We start from the raw sequence: 14,535 nt of genomic DNA, 5'->3' as shown, positions 1-14,535 counted from the left end.
TGAAGTTCTTTCTCTTAACTGATAATTCTTGAATCAAATTAATTTGTTCTGTATTGCTGCTACCTTTTTGTAACTTGTAGTATTGTCACCGTAAAAAGTTTTCCCCAAAGCACAAAATACTCTTGTTTTATTTTGATACAAATTTTGTAGTGTTTTTTGAATATTCAAATAGAAAATAACTTTTTTATGTATATACATACAGGTTATAAAGCAGCTAAATGGAGTCTGAGCAGCTGTTTCATAGAGGCTACTATCGAAACAGTTACAACAGCATAACTAGTGCAAGCAGCGATGAGGAGCTTTTAGATGGCGCAGGTGTAATTATGGATTTTCAGACCTCTGAAGATGACAATCTTTTGGATGGTGATGCATCCATTGGTAAGTTAATTTCAGCTTAAAAGTTTTCTCTGGGTTGTATTTTTGCATGTGGTGGGGGTTTTTTCTTGGTTTTTATTTTGTTTTGGTTTTATATGACCAAATCTGATCCTTTTCTGTTAAGATGATCTGTCCTTCAGAGAGACGCTTTAAACCTGAAAGGGGCTGAACATTTTTCTGTGTGCTTGCCTAACAATTACATTGTGTGGGATGACTTTTGATACGAGGCAGATATTAACATGCTGCTGACAAATGTAGAACTTGCTGTCAGGTAAAAGGATGGCTAATCTGCAGCTTTCTTCTCTGCAGTGGAATTTTGGAAGTCTCACTCCCTCCAGTATTTCTTTGATGCAAAAATTAACAGGCTGTTTTAATCATTACTTCTAGAGATAAATCTGTTTTGCTTCATTCAGCTTCACCTCTGTAAAACAGAGGCAAAAGCCAGAAGTAGAGGTGGTGTTAGAAGCAACAGAAAGCACAATATGAGCTGTATTTTTGACTAGATAAAAAGTTGCAAAGAAAACTTTCTACTGTGAGTACTATAAAAGCACTGAAGTAATACAAAGAAGAAAGAACTGGGAAGCTCTTTCTCTCTTTTTTTTTTTTTTTAGTTTAAGAAAACAGTTCATGTAGTGAAAGCATTAGCATTCATTTAGCAATAGTCAAAAAGGTGAACTGAAGGAGGGAAAGAAAGTAATTTCTCTTAAAGATACTAAACTTGGTTAAATATATACTCTGCTTGCTTCCTCTTACTTTGTTCAAAATCAAACTCTGCTTCTTGGATTTTTTTTTTCTTTTTTAGTGCCTTTTCCTCTTTTCTTCTCCCGTTAGCATTTAGTTGTTTTCCTTCCCTGCAGTGTCTCTTCCGCCATATGTTTTCCCTTTGCTGCGCTTAGCAGTTGGGTGTTGGCGCTGTAGTAGATGGTTGTGCCGTATCGTTAGAAGCATCTCGCCTGTATTCCTTCTATCTAGTTAGATATGTCTGGAATGTGCAGTTGTTTAACTTGTATACCAATACAGGTATCACAAGCCAGGACACCTTCAATTACTTGCAGAACACCAGCATGCTAAAGTCCAGTACTTAAGAGTTGGGAAATTATTAGGCGAACAACTGGCTTCTGTATGTAATTCTTTGTTCTAAGTATATGGCACTTTTAATCAAGTGAGTGCCTTGCTCGTCTAACATAATATTTACAACCTGTACTGAAAGTCTGAAGCTACTCTGGTTATTGTTCATATAAATCATTTCCATCACTTCAAGCATGAAGGAGAAATGAGTTTACAGTAAGAGAAATAGTTTCAGAGCCATTGTTCTACCTTTATGAAGGCAGATCTGTGAAATCAGATCCATATATTGAGTCCAAACAGATGAGGTGGTTGTTTTGTTTGCATTGTCAAAATCAATGCTAATTGCTGCACATGCCAGCAGCTCCCATCTTGTTGTAACACTGAAGTATCAGAATGTGGGTTGGTACATAAATATGAATGTATTTTCTTTCCTGGAACTTTAATTTTTTGCTCATGACTTGTCTGCTTGCCCCAGTTCTGGACTCCCTGAAAGAAGCAGCAATAGTAATAAGCTCTATTATTTTATTTAAGTGAGTGGTGATTTATGTGTCTCTATACATGGAAAATGTTTTATTGTACATCAAATCACAGTAAATATCTTAGTAGTAGATCAGAATATGATGTTAATTTTCTTCTTAGGCTGGTAACATACTTTGAAAAATGTTACACATAAACTTGCACTCAGGAGGTGAACATCTGTGTTTCTCATTCCTTAGGTGTCCAAATGTGTCAGGTGTTTTTTCTTTTGTGTTTTTAATACAGCAAATCTCATTGACAAGACAAAACAAGGGCTATTTTGCATGTGCCCATTTTGTAATTCTCTCTTACTCACATAGCATCAACTGTTTGGTTTGTTTGTATTAGTAGCAGTATTATTTAAATGCTCTTATCCTTTAGCCATATTTTTGTTCTGTTAAGTGTAAGTACAGATGAATTCACAATATGGAATATGTCCCACCTCCTAAGGAAGGGCAGGACCATCTCAGTAACTGGAAGATCACATGCTGCTCAGCACTGCAGGCCCTCCAGAACATGATGTGCATGCAGAGGCCTTAGGTCTGGCTCTAGCAGGCAACCCCTGCCAAAATCAGGACTCCTATTTAAAAATGTAGTTTAGTTTAAGTCTGTGGGACTGGAAGAATTTGTAAGGTTGGTATCTCAGCAACATTAGCAAACTGGCAATAGTGTATGTAGATAAAATTATTGTGGAAATAATGTAGTTAAATTGAAAGCTGCATAGCTGCAGAATGTAAGCTTCTAGTACAAATGAGCACAGACATGAATTTATGCAATCTGGATAAGTTGCCATGGACAATAGAGGGCACATCAACATTGCACAGTTTATGTAATAAAATATAGAATTTTGCAGATTTTTTAAAAAATCAAGACCATGCAATGAGGAGAAAATGAAGGATTAAGAAATAGTCTTTATCTTTCTTCTTTTTTCAGCTAATGAAAATGGAACCTTAAGCTGCACATATATTATGTAGACAAAGGCTAAGAATATGGAATTTCTAAAGTAATTGTAGTCTGTCCCCCTCATTCACAGGGTAGTAAGTTAACAGAAGAAGTTTGCTTATTTCACTGCTCAGTCCCTTGGCTCTCAGCACAGCAATTCTATAAAGCTGCACAGTACTGCTATTCACATTACCACTCATACTTAAGTACTTAACTGAGGTTTAGAAAGCCATTGAAGCTGTTACACAGTGGTGAATATGCTTTCTGTTGAAAGCATGTGGAAATTGGATGATGTTGGGAAAGAATGCTAACCTCATATACTCCTTGTCTTATATGGGAAATTTCTTGGTACTATATGGGACTAAACAAATGAACAAGGACTGAAAGCAGTAATCAGTCCTGTCACTTCGACTTTTAGGTTTCTTTAATATTTAGTTGATAGCAGCTTGTCTTTTTAGTGTCATCTTATTTGAAAGGTTGTGGATAGTTCCATGTTGGGGAATCATCATTATCTTAAAACCAATGCTGTACAACCATCTTGCTCTTCTTAACACCATCTGAAAACATGTATGTGGCCTGTCCTTTACTGTCTCATCTGAGGAAAATACAGAAATTGTGATGATGTAGTATTTTTAACTAAATACATACATATGTATAGTAATTATGTATGTAGTATGCCTGTTATGTTCTCCAGTAGCTATTTTCTTTGCATGAATGACAGATTTTAAGTGGCAGTGTTGTGGAGAACAAGTAGGTATTATGAAATTGTGAATTCTTTGAGCACAGCATATTTTAACATGCTAAACAATTACATTGCTGTGCATGTGGAGGCTTGGATGACTTGTACCAAAACCCTGCCTTAAAAGGATGCTGCCTGTCAGCTTTGAACAAAACTTGCTTTTGTTGCTTATCAAAACTTTGTAGTACTGAAGTTAGTGTTTTTCCTTGTTAGAGTGCTGGCTAATGAATACGGTGATTTTGTACTGAAATGGAAGCATCTGCCTCATTGTATGTTACCAGAGCTTGTACAGAGACTGTACATCCATATATGCAATTTGTGAAAGTAATTTTTATCATGACTTATCTGTGTTTTATTTTTAGATTGTTTGCCCTGCTTATTTGTAGGTCAATGTAGGTCAATTTAAACATATACTTAGCTCTGGAAAGCTATTAGTTATTTAATAGTCAAGTCATATAAGCTAATATTTACTGGTTTAAATTTTACAGAGCTATACTATTTAGCTTTTAAACAAAATCTTACACTAGGGTAGTTCATTGTTTCCCATCAATTTAGCAGAGGAAAAAAAGAATTCTTTCTAAACAGAAATGAAATCTCCAGAATGGAAATATATTATTAGATTAATATTTTAACTGTGGAATGTGATAAGAAGATGAAATGTCTAATCAGTTCTTTTCTCTCAACAGTGGTTTGCCTTGCCTGTCTCTAAAGTTTGAGAGAGTCACAATTCTTGGCTATTAGCTGGGCTTGAAGGGTGTAACAAGTCTCTTCAAAAGTTCAAACTTTTTCCTTTTATGACTTGGGGTTAGCCAACCAGTGAGGTGAAACCGAGAGGTCTCCATCATTTTGCTCAGAATTGAGGGCTGTTTATATGATCAGAGAGGACTGCATCAGTTTTCACTCTTCTTTATTTAAGTGTAGGGCAAGCTCAGTAGGAGGTGGATTTTTGTACTGTTGTCAGACTGCAATTTTTTCAAGGCACTTACTGAAATCAGATGATTAAATCTTATTTGCAGTAAAAATGATTTGCAAACAAATGACCTCACTGGTGTTTACATCTCAAGGGACTTTGATCTGTCTGTGGGAGTCTCAGTACTGAATGAGCTTGCATTCTTTTTGGTAGGTATGGATTCCTGCTTCACTTGAAGGAGCTTGGTTGCTTATGTTGTGAGTTCAGTGTGGAGACAGTTTACAATTTGACATACGGTGTTAACATAAAATTGGCAATACTTAACCTTAGTATGACAACCTGTAAACTGGTAATTCAAAAGCTGATGCTACAGCCACTACTATCTCCTTGCAGTGGTAGCATTGCCACTGAAAAAGAAAAGGATATGCCAGCAGGTCATAGTGTAAAACACTGCAGCTCTTCTAAAACCTCCTTACCTATGATTTGGAGTCCCTTGCCTAAAGAGAGAGACCTAAACAATCCATTTTTGGTGCCTTAAATATCGACACTAAAAATTTTATAATTGTGAACTAATATTATGGCATTATTTGAGGAACAGAGTGCAACTTTCAGCAAGTGCAAGTGGTTCAGTATAATCAAGAAGTTTGTACTACGGGGGGGATAATTTTTCAAGCAAGAGTTAGTTATCTTTTCCAACAACATGTGAATGTTGTTTCACAGGTATGCTTGTTTCTATTTGGCTATTGCCCTTTATAAAGAGAAGGAAGAATATGAAGAAAAGAACAAAATAGCTTACTTCCCACATAAAAAATTTAAGTTCCTGTTGTATTCTTCATATGTGGAAATTGCATTAACGTATCCTTCCTGTTACTCACAGCTGATATGAAGAAGAGCCTTTGAAGTAATTTTGCACCATTGGCGTTGTTTTTGTTATCCATCCATTCCATCCACGTGTTATAAAACTGATTGGACTGAACAGTCATTATGACAGTTTGACATATCTCTTTCCTAAGTTACATACAACCTATTTTCCAAGTTAGCAATATTTGCATTAAAGAGCTCATTGTCATTCTTAAGTAAGGAACATATTCACCCCAAAATGATGCCATACAAATCGAAGCATGAGATAACATGATTTGCTGTGATCACAAGGGCAAGCATGAGGCACAGCTAATTTATAGAATTAAATTGTTAAATTGTCAGTAACTAGTTATAATTTACTTTCTTCTGCTGGGTTGCAGTTAGGCTGCAGACATTTTGCTGTGCTTCATACTACTGATGCAGCTAAACCCAGGCTATCTGACAGTATCAAACCATGACTGCTACTTTTTTTTGGTAATGCGTGAAGTTGATTTTGTCCACCTATCTGGAACAGAAATTGTTAAACATTATGTTTACATGGATAACTGGGCTAATTAAAAATGTTCTTCTTCAAGGATTTAAAAATTCCTGTCAGCACCCCTCCCTCCACCCCTACTGACTGGAAGATTCTTAGGTTAAGGAAAAAATGTTTTACCTTAGTTATGGGATGTCATTATCAAATGAGTGAATTTCAATGAGTATCTGTTTATCATGCTAGTGATTTCCTGAACTGTAACGTCTGTTTGTTTGGGTTTTTTTGTAGTTATTGTCCAAAATGTAAATTCACTTGATATTGTTGTAGTTGAACAGCCTTCAATGGTGTTACAGTGTTAGTTTAGGCCTTCTGATTATATATGGATTGGTGTGTCAGTAGGCTTTCTGAGGGATGGAAATTATGGCAGTGTGTATGTAGAGTTTTAGTAACCGAGTAGTTTCTGATTCTCTTAAATGTTTGAAAACAGATAATTATCATTTCAATTTCTCATAAACACCACGGTCAGTTCTTTGAGGACTTGTTTGTAAATCCTACCAACAGTCCTTGTGTGGTCTCACCAGTCCTTCCTGATGAAGTTTTATTTAGCACATGAGCCTGATGCTCTGGAAGAAGATAAATGAAAATACTAATAATCCATTCTTTCCATCTTTCTGATATTATATAATCTTGTTGGTTTCCTTCTGCAGCTCTCCTGAAGTGCTTAAAGCACACTAGCTTTGTCAACAGATGCTGCTGAGGAAGTTGTTACCAACTTGACAGCCTGGTGTAGTGTTAGTATGTGTATGTCCTTCTTCCAGACAAACTGTGTGAATAGTGTAAAATCAAGGAATGAAAACAGAGGAAGTGTGATGGCATATATGTAGATATGTAGAAAGATGAGTCTGAAATGTAAAATAAAATAATTCGGTATAGTATGTCTATAAAATCTTTAGGAACTAAATGGACAATTTTTGGTACAGTTTTAATAATATTTCATTTATTCATTTTAGTTTTGATTTGTTCTCTCAAGTCAGCCAAAGAAAGCAGATAGGATTTTAACCAAATTGATGTCAGGTTATGCTCTTGTTTTCTGCCTTTGAGAATATTCTTGCTTACCAGCATTTTAAAGTGAAGGCTTTTCATTGGCTTGGGTTAAACAGAAATATTATTCTGAAAGAGGATATTATGATGTCCCTGAAACACGAGTACTGAGTCAAACCACAAATCTACCTAGCTCAGCATCCTATCTCTGACAGGGGTCAAAAATCAGTGCTTAAGGAAGAGTAAGAATGGAGTAAGAGAGAGGCACCAGAGTACTTGTGTAGAAGTTTTTGTCTAGCTGACAGCCTCTCTCATCTGAGTGGTGGGTTTTAATTTTTAGTCCTCTTTAGTGTATTTTTCTTGAACTGAGCTTTTCTCACTAATGCAATTCTTTAGCACCCAAACCATCCCTTGCAAGCTCTCCTAGCTTAGCTACATTTTATGTAAAGCACCATCTTATTTTCTTTATTTTGAACCTAGATCCACATATAAATGCTGCTGAGAGTAGACATAAGTGCCAGAGTCTTACTTAGGTTAACACTGGACCATGCGTTACCATGGACTGACATCTGGATCTCCTTGTCATTTACCCTTGTATGGCATAAATGCTTAAGCTCTCTTTTGTGTTTTTTAATTTTCATCTGTAGTTGTAGCTGCAGAAAATATTTCTGCTGATACAAAAAGTTTTAGGGGGTATTATTAGCTTATTGAAGTGAAACTGCTGTTGGTAGGAAAAGGTTTGATATGAAATTAAGACAGGGTGACCTGAAACTAGGACGACTTGATTGTCATGCCAAATACACATACCCTGATAAGCCTATCATGCAGTGGCCATATGCATCTAGAAACTAACAAGGATTAACACATGAATTACATGGTGCTGTCACTGTTATTAGAACAGATGGTGAAATTTTTATTTCCATTGCTACTTATTTTTTCTTCTCCTCAGTTATCTCTTTTTCAGTTGTTTGCTTGGCTGGACCTTGTAGGTATCCCATCCTTTAGATCCTCTTCACTGCCCCTTTCTGAACCCTTTGTAATATCTCTAATTTAGGGGAGGGGTCAGAACTTCACACAGCATTTGGAGGATGGGCATGCCCTAGAAATAGAGTAAGTTTATTCTGACCACTACTAAATACTGAGCCTATATTTGAATTAATGGAATTCAAACATACCTGGCATGGTGTAGTATTTTGTATTAACAACATACAGAATTGCTGTTGGTGCTATGTTCACAAGCTTATTTATTTATGAAGAAGATGTAATATCTCTAAGATGGAAGGTAATCTTAACATATATATGGCTGTTGTGGTTTATGAGTGGTAGTCCCCAATTTAGTTCTCCATGGAGACCTTCCAAACCACACTACTTGATCCACCTTCCCCCCACTCCTGCCACCCCCATGGGTCGATGGAGAGCAGAATTGGAGGAACAAAAGGCAAAAAATCACAGCTTGAGATAAGAACAATTTACTGGAAATAACAATGAGATAAAACGAACAGTAACAGGAACAATAATAATAACAAATGTATACAAAAAAAAGAGAATGATTCACGTGCAAAAAGCTCACCTCAGAGCCTGACCTGACTGAACCCTACTGCAGCCATGATTTCCTAACTGGAAAGGAATACCCTTTTTCTTGGAAATGAGAGAGAGTCCCATTTCCCTGCCCCAGCAATGACATGAAGTGGTATGGAATGTCTTGGTCATGCCCTCCTGCTGACCCGGGCCAGAACCAGGACAGTGGTGTCCCTTGGTGCTATAATTTTATCCCCTGCATTATACTTTGAACACCAAGTTGGAAATAATGGCCAACGGTAAGCAACCCTAAAACAGAAGAAGGGCAATGGAGCAGGTAAGACCTATATCCTTATATGCATTTAGGTATGAAGAAAAATAGAACCATCTCTGTAGCACAATTTTGGCTAGTCTGAGAAAGAAGTGAACTTCAGGGAAGGATGCCAAATCTTCCTGTTGATGCATTGTAACTACAGCTTTAGCAGATTGGAGTGTGAGAAGAGAGCACATATGCGAAGGTGAAAATGCAGCAGTACTTATTTTCTTAGTAAAAGCCTACCCTGTAAACAAAAAGTACAGAAAAAATATAGAAAGTATTTAAGAGGCTCTTAGAGACAGAGAGAGCAACTTGTTTGCAGAAAATAGCTTCCTTTTCTTCCAAGTCCTCCTCATGTGATTAATACAGTAGAAGTAGATATTTCTAATATCAGTGTAAAACTGATCAATTAAAAAAAAAAAACCAACAAAAAAACAAAAGCCAAAACAAACCCCAACCAACCACCCCCCCCCCCCAAAAAAAAAAAAGAAAAAAAAAAAAAAACCCAAACAAAACAAAACCCCAAAGACTAAGAAGACTAACATGCACCTCTCACAGCTGGTAGCTATATGTAGTCTGTTGATGTCAAGTATTTTCTTCCAGCCTCATTGGGTTACACATTAAGTAGTGTTACGGGCAGGCCCAGAAAGAAGTGAAAAGAAAACTGAGGCCTAGTCTTGATTTCAGTGTTTTGGGCCAAGATGTCAAACCAGTCTTAAGGGACCATACTTTTTTTTCCCCCAGTTTACTTTTGGTTTTAGGTGGTAATATTAGGTGGTAATATTTTTAAGTCTATTTTTTCTTCTGCCCTGAAGTTTTGCATGGCAGTGGGAAGCCTTTGCTGCTGTTTCCCTGATTGGGAGTGAAGGTTCAGCTTCCCTCAGGGGAAGTCAGTCTCAGAATTGATTACACAACGTGCTTGTGGTTATATGACCTGTTCTACTGCATTTTATGTGCTGGTTGGGTTTGACTTCAGTTACCACCTTCTGTGTCTGGACAGTGAATGAAAGCACCACTGGAAGTTACACAAAACTGTAGGAGTATAGTTCAAAAACCTGTGGTTGGCCAGTGAAAAAGTGAGTTTATTAGGTGAGAACCTGGAGTAAAGTGTTCTCTAGTGGGTGAAATGATTGTGAGCAAAATTAAATAACTAATGTGTGGGAAACAAGCAATTATGAAAAAAGAAACTGTGATTAAGAAGCTTTTTTTTTTCTGTATAATAAAATGCAAGCAGGGAAAAATCTTATTGTGTATTACTGCTATGTACTTTTTCTGGGTTTTTTTATTTCTGTGTTACTTAAACCCCATCTGCCTTCAACTACTCAACAGCATATGCTATAAATTTGTTTTCTTCTGCTTTTACATTACATTTGGTCTACAATTTTTCCTCTTGTTATCTGTCTGCCCTATTGAGGCTTTTGATGAGGTGGCAATGGTAACAGCTTAGAAGAGTCTTCTATATATAGCCTGATACACTGATCAAGGACAGAATTCTATATACTGCTAATGGAGGAATGAAGTTCAAGACTGATTTCTAAATATTTCTAAAATAATTTATCCTTGTTTTTTACTGTGTATCAATTTGAAGCAATATATAACTGTACTTTTTTTCTCTCTTTTCTCCTCCTCCTTGTTTTCTGTGGTTGTATCCTGGTCCATGCCTGGCTTCTAGAACTGAGAATGGTGCTTGTCTTTTTATCAGCTTTCATACTCTCACAGCAGGCTCTGTGTGACCCATATGAGAAAGTTGTATGATTTTATGTGGAATGAACAAAGTCAGGCTAAAAGGGCTGCAAGATAGTAAACTGAGACATTGAAAGAAGTCAGGCTGGGCTTAATTTGGCTGCATGGTTTGAGAAAAGGGTAAATGAAAGAAGAAATTGGGAGAAAAGGTAGGAGACTAAAGCCAGAAGGAAGAGTAATGAGGCACGGTGTGTTTTGAGACATTTTATATATACTTTGGGCACTCTATTCTAAATGGATGCTTTCATGCCCACTCTTCAACAGAAGGCACATATGAGTTAAATTCTTCAGAATGGTTGGAGATGGTAGCCACTTTGGTAAGTGCTGTATGTGTAGCATTTTTCAAGAGAACATTATTTTCTAGCTCTGCTGAAAGAGAAGATTTAGTTTTGAATAATAATAGGAAAGAAAAGTGACAGTTAAGAGTCACAAAAATCTTTTGCATCAGTCACACAAATGTTTGTAATTATCAGTCACGTTTTTGGCATCTGTTATTATGCGGATGAAATCATTCAGCATCCCCAAACTTATATTTTTAATTTCATAAAAGGCATGGTTTGATTTTCGTTATTTGGTGCGACAAAGTCTGTCACCAAAATAAACCAAGTAATTGGGGAATATGAGAGCACGTTTGTTTTATATGTAACAAGGTGCTTGGCTGTCTTCTTTAAACCTAGCTTACCTTTTAATATGAAATGGTGGGAAGTGTGTCAGAGTTAAGGTCTTCCCTTCAGCCTTGGGTAAGCAGGCTGTCATACCTCTGTGGTACTGCCCTTCTTTTTGCTGGCCTTGTTTTGTCTCTTCAAAACACATTTCCCTGGGTGTATCTGATTTGTATAACCTCTGAGTTGTTCTTATATTGTCAGATACTTTGTCTTAAATACAATTCTTTTCTTACCCTAAACTGGAAAAGATAAGGTATGGAGAAAGGATAAAAGTGTCTTTCGTCATTCTTAGTATGCCTTAAAGGTGTGTCACCTGTGTACATTCCAAAAGTTTCGGAACAATGGACTTCTGCAAAGACAGGTTCATCTAAGTTATGGTTAACCACAGCATGTGCCTACATAGAACAATGGGAACATTCAGATGTGTGAAGTTATTTGGGCATGGAGGGTTTCTGGGATTGAGACCTTAGTCTATAATTACTGCGATGAAATTTGGAAAGCAAGCTGCTATACAAACCTGCTGTTTACGTGTGAGCTGTTCTATGTAGTAAACTGGCAATTTTGAGGGGCTCTCGGCCATTTAAAATAAGGCTATTGTTAAACTCGCTTTAGGCCTTACAACAAGTGTTCATAATATTTTGTACTCCATAATACCCAAAATACATAGTTATCTGGAGGCACCGTTTCACTAACTATAATTTTGAAAGTTGCTGAACTTCACAACAGAAATAACTGACATACTCTTTGGAATAGAAAATTGTCAGACAGTTCAAGCCATGGACTTTTCAGATAAGGTAGAAAAAGAATAATTTGGAAAGATTAAATTGTATAGGCGTTTAGATATAAAAAAAAAAAGATTGCTTGTCACATTAATATGCACAGTATCTTTCTTTCTTTCTTTCTTAAGAAAACCAAAACAACACAAAAATTAAAACCACCTTTCATGGTATTGTAGGAAAGGGAATACACACAGTGGTAGTAGGTATGAGCAATGAGAACACAAGCTGCTGGTAACTGAGAAGGGAAAATTACTGCTCTGCTTTTTAAGAGTAGACAAAGGACTATATTTGGCAGCCAGTCCATAAGCAGTGACCTTTGAAGAGCTGCTGCAACTTAATATTAGGTGGACTCTTGAAATTTCATGGAGCAAATATGAAGTTGTATCTATTTTACACTGCAGACTTCTTGTCAGGACTTTCCCTCATATCCACAGTTCATGAGGTATGGTCTCCAACAAGTTATATCCTTCACCTTTTCCAACTCAAACTGGATTTCAGTCTTGTGCGGAAATCCCGTGTGTGCTTTAGTCCAATGAACAGGTTTAGGCCAGCAAGTGAGCCATTTCTTTGCTGTAACTGATTTTTATTTTCAGTTCTAAGACATTCCAGGCTTTCAGTAACCACATCAAACTCTTAAAGTAGAGGTAATCTTCCAGACTTTATTAATAAAAGTCCTTTATAGCCTTTATTTCATATTCTCGCAAGTATGAAGTTGAATTTATAGTGTTGTCATCTGTAATCAACATATAATAAATGCACTAACAGTTCATTCTCTAATAATTCTTGCTTCAGGTTACAGAAACTGTTGTATTGCTTCCTGCTGTGAATAACTTTTTATTTAGAGTCTTACAATAAGATTACAGACTGCATCCAGATTCTGTTGAGGTAAGGAGTTGAGAATGCTCAGGGATTTCTGTTGTACTTCTCTAGAAATAAGGGATATGGATAATTTAAAGTTAAGAGGTGCTTAGATTTGTTTTCTCACAGACAAAAATAAATGATGATAATGCATAATGGCTCTGAAAGTTTTGGATGTGCAAGATCTTAAAGATTCTGGGTTTTTTGTTGAAAAGGTTGTGGGAGGCCACTCTTCAAAAAGCATTTGTTTGTATAGATGATAGCAAATGGAGCTGTGTGGTTTTTAGAATTACATATCTGTGGCTCAAGGGTTCCCTTTGTCTTGGAGATAAGGTAGTCTTTAAGGTTTTGAAATATATTTTGCTATATGCTCATTTCCTTCCCCCCTTTTCTCACTTGTTTTTCCACCTATAGAGATACCAGCATTTTCTCAGTATTTGTACTGGAGCCGTATTTTTAGCATTTAGTATATTTACAAGCCTGTAACATTTCTTTATGTCTTACTCTGTCCTCAAAATGATCATTTGCAGTACACAGCTTGTAACATTGGCTTATAAAAGAAGTTACTTCGCTAAGAACATACTTGGAAAATTATTTAAGAAACTAATGCATTTGAAAACTAAAATAACTGTCTGTCATACTTAAGAGAGGTGCAAAGGCATGCACAATAAAATTAATTCCTTGTTTGCTGTGTGAATGAAACTAAAGCTGGGCCTTGGTGCAGCAATGGCACACAATGTATTTAACTTTGCTACCTGCTGAAGGGGAAGAAAAGGAAAAACAACATGCATACCTTCCGTATGTATTTCATTACCACTGGACCAGCTATGGAAATCTCATGTAAAGTAGCTTTCTTATCAATTTTTCTTATCAGCATTTGCAAGATAGGACCAGGACAAGATCATACATTAAACATAAAATAGTATATGGTTCAATATGTAATAATATGTGCTTCAAATGGAAGCATGTAGTCAGTTTAAGATTTCCTGTCTTTAGATGCCGGCTGTTTGAAGTGCTTGGGCTTTGCCAGTGCTGTAACAGCCACTGCTTGATGATGCATCCCATGAATGCCTTGGTTAGCATTCGTGTGGGTTGTTGCCTATTTTGAGCCTGTGACTTTTAAGGGACTCAGACCAATTTGTCAATGTGTAGAGTAATGTAAGCTAAGTGTGGACTTGTGTTTATTACGTTTTCTTCCACCCCCACCCCAAGCTTTGTAGTGTGAGTAAGGATGTTACACAGTTGTAATACCAGAATAATCACCCAAAAAAAAGAAAGAGACACGACACCATTTTAGTTAGATATATAATTAAATTCTTGTTTTATTTTTTTTAATGACATGTTCAAATCTGTCAGTCACTGCTATAGGTCTGAAATTTCTACATGAATGGGGGGAGAGGGGGTTGGTGAAAGTGGGGTGAACTGATCCTGTGGAGCAGAGGGATTGACTATTGGCACGTTATGTTGTTGTTCCTTGGAGGTGATTGTTTTGATGTTTGAAAGGAGTAAATGAAATGCCTGGGAAAGAGGCTTCTCCCCAGCCCCCAGCAATGCATGAATCTTCCCTTCCAGATAAAATGAGATTATAGGTGTTTAGAAGCGTCGGCAGGCGTGGCTCCAGAAAGGTGCAGGAACTAAGGGCAGCTCTTTCGGGGCAGGTTTGCCTGTTTTTCTGAGCCGGGCCCCACCGTTCACCTGTTGACAAGGTGGCCGCGCTGGCGGGTTCACC

General features: G+C 36.9%; 1 protein-coding gene across 2 annotated transcripts in view; it reads left to right on the top strand.

The window, feature by feature from the left end:
- Positions 1–202: 202 nt before the first annotated feature.
- CLCN3 (chloride voltage-gated channel 3) overlaps positions 203–14,535 on the top strand; it is a 52,088-nt gene continuing 37,755 nt past the window's right edge. For both annotated transcript variants that reach the window (XM_008638578.2, XM_008638577.2), the window contains exon 1: positions 203–378. In XM_008638578.2, coding sequence (XP_008636800.1) covers positions 219–378 — 160 coding nt within the window. In that variant the 5' untranslated portion in view covers positions 203–218. The remainder of the gene's footprint in view (positions 379–14,535) is intronic.

The sequence above is a fragment of the Corvus brachyrhynchos genome, unplaced genomic scaffold (genome assembly GCF_000691975.1).
Source record: "Corvus brachyrhynchos isolate BGI_N302 unplaced genomic scaffold, ASM69197v1 scaffold178, whole genome shotgun sequence".
Lineage (NCBI taxonomy): Eukaryota > Metazoa > Chordata > Aves > Passeriformes > Corvidae > Corvus > Corvus brachyrhynchos.
The sequence above is the reverse complement of the archived record's forward strand: the minus strand, read 5'-3'. Positions and strand labels throughout refer to the sequence as shown.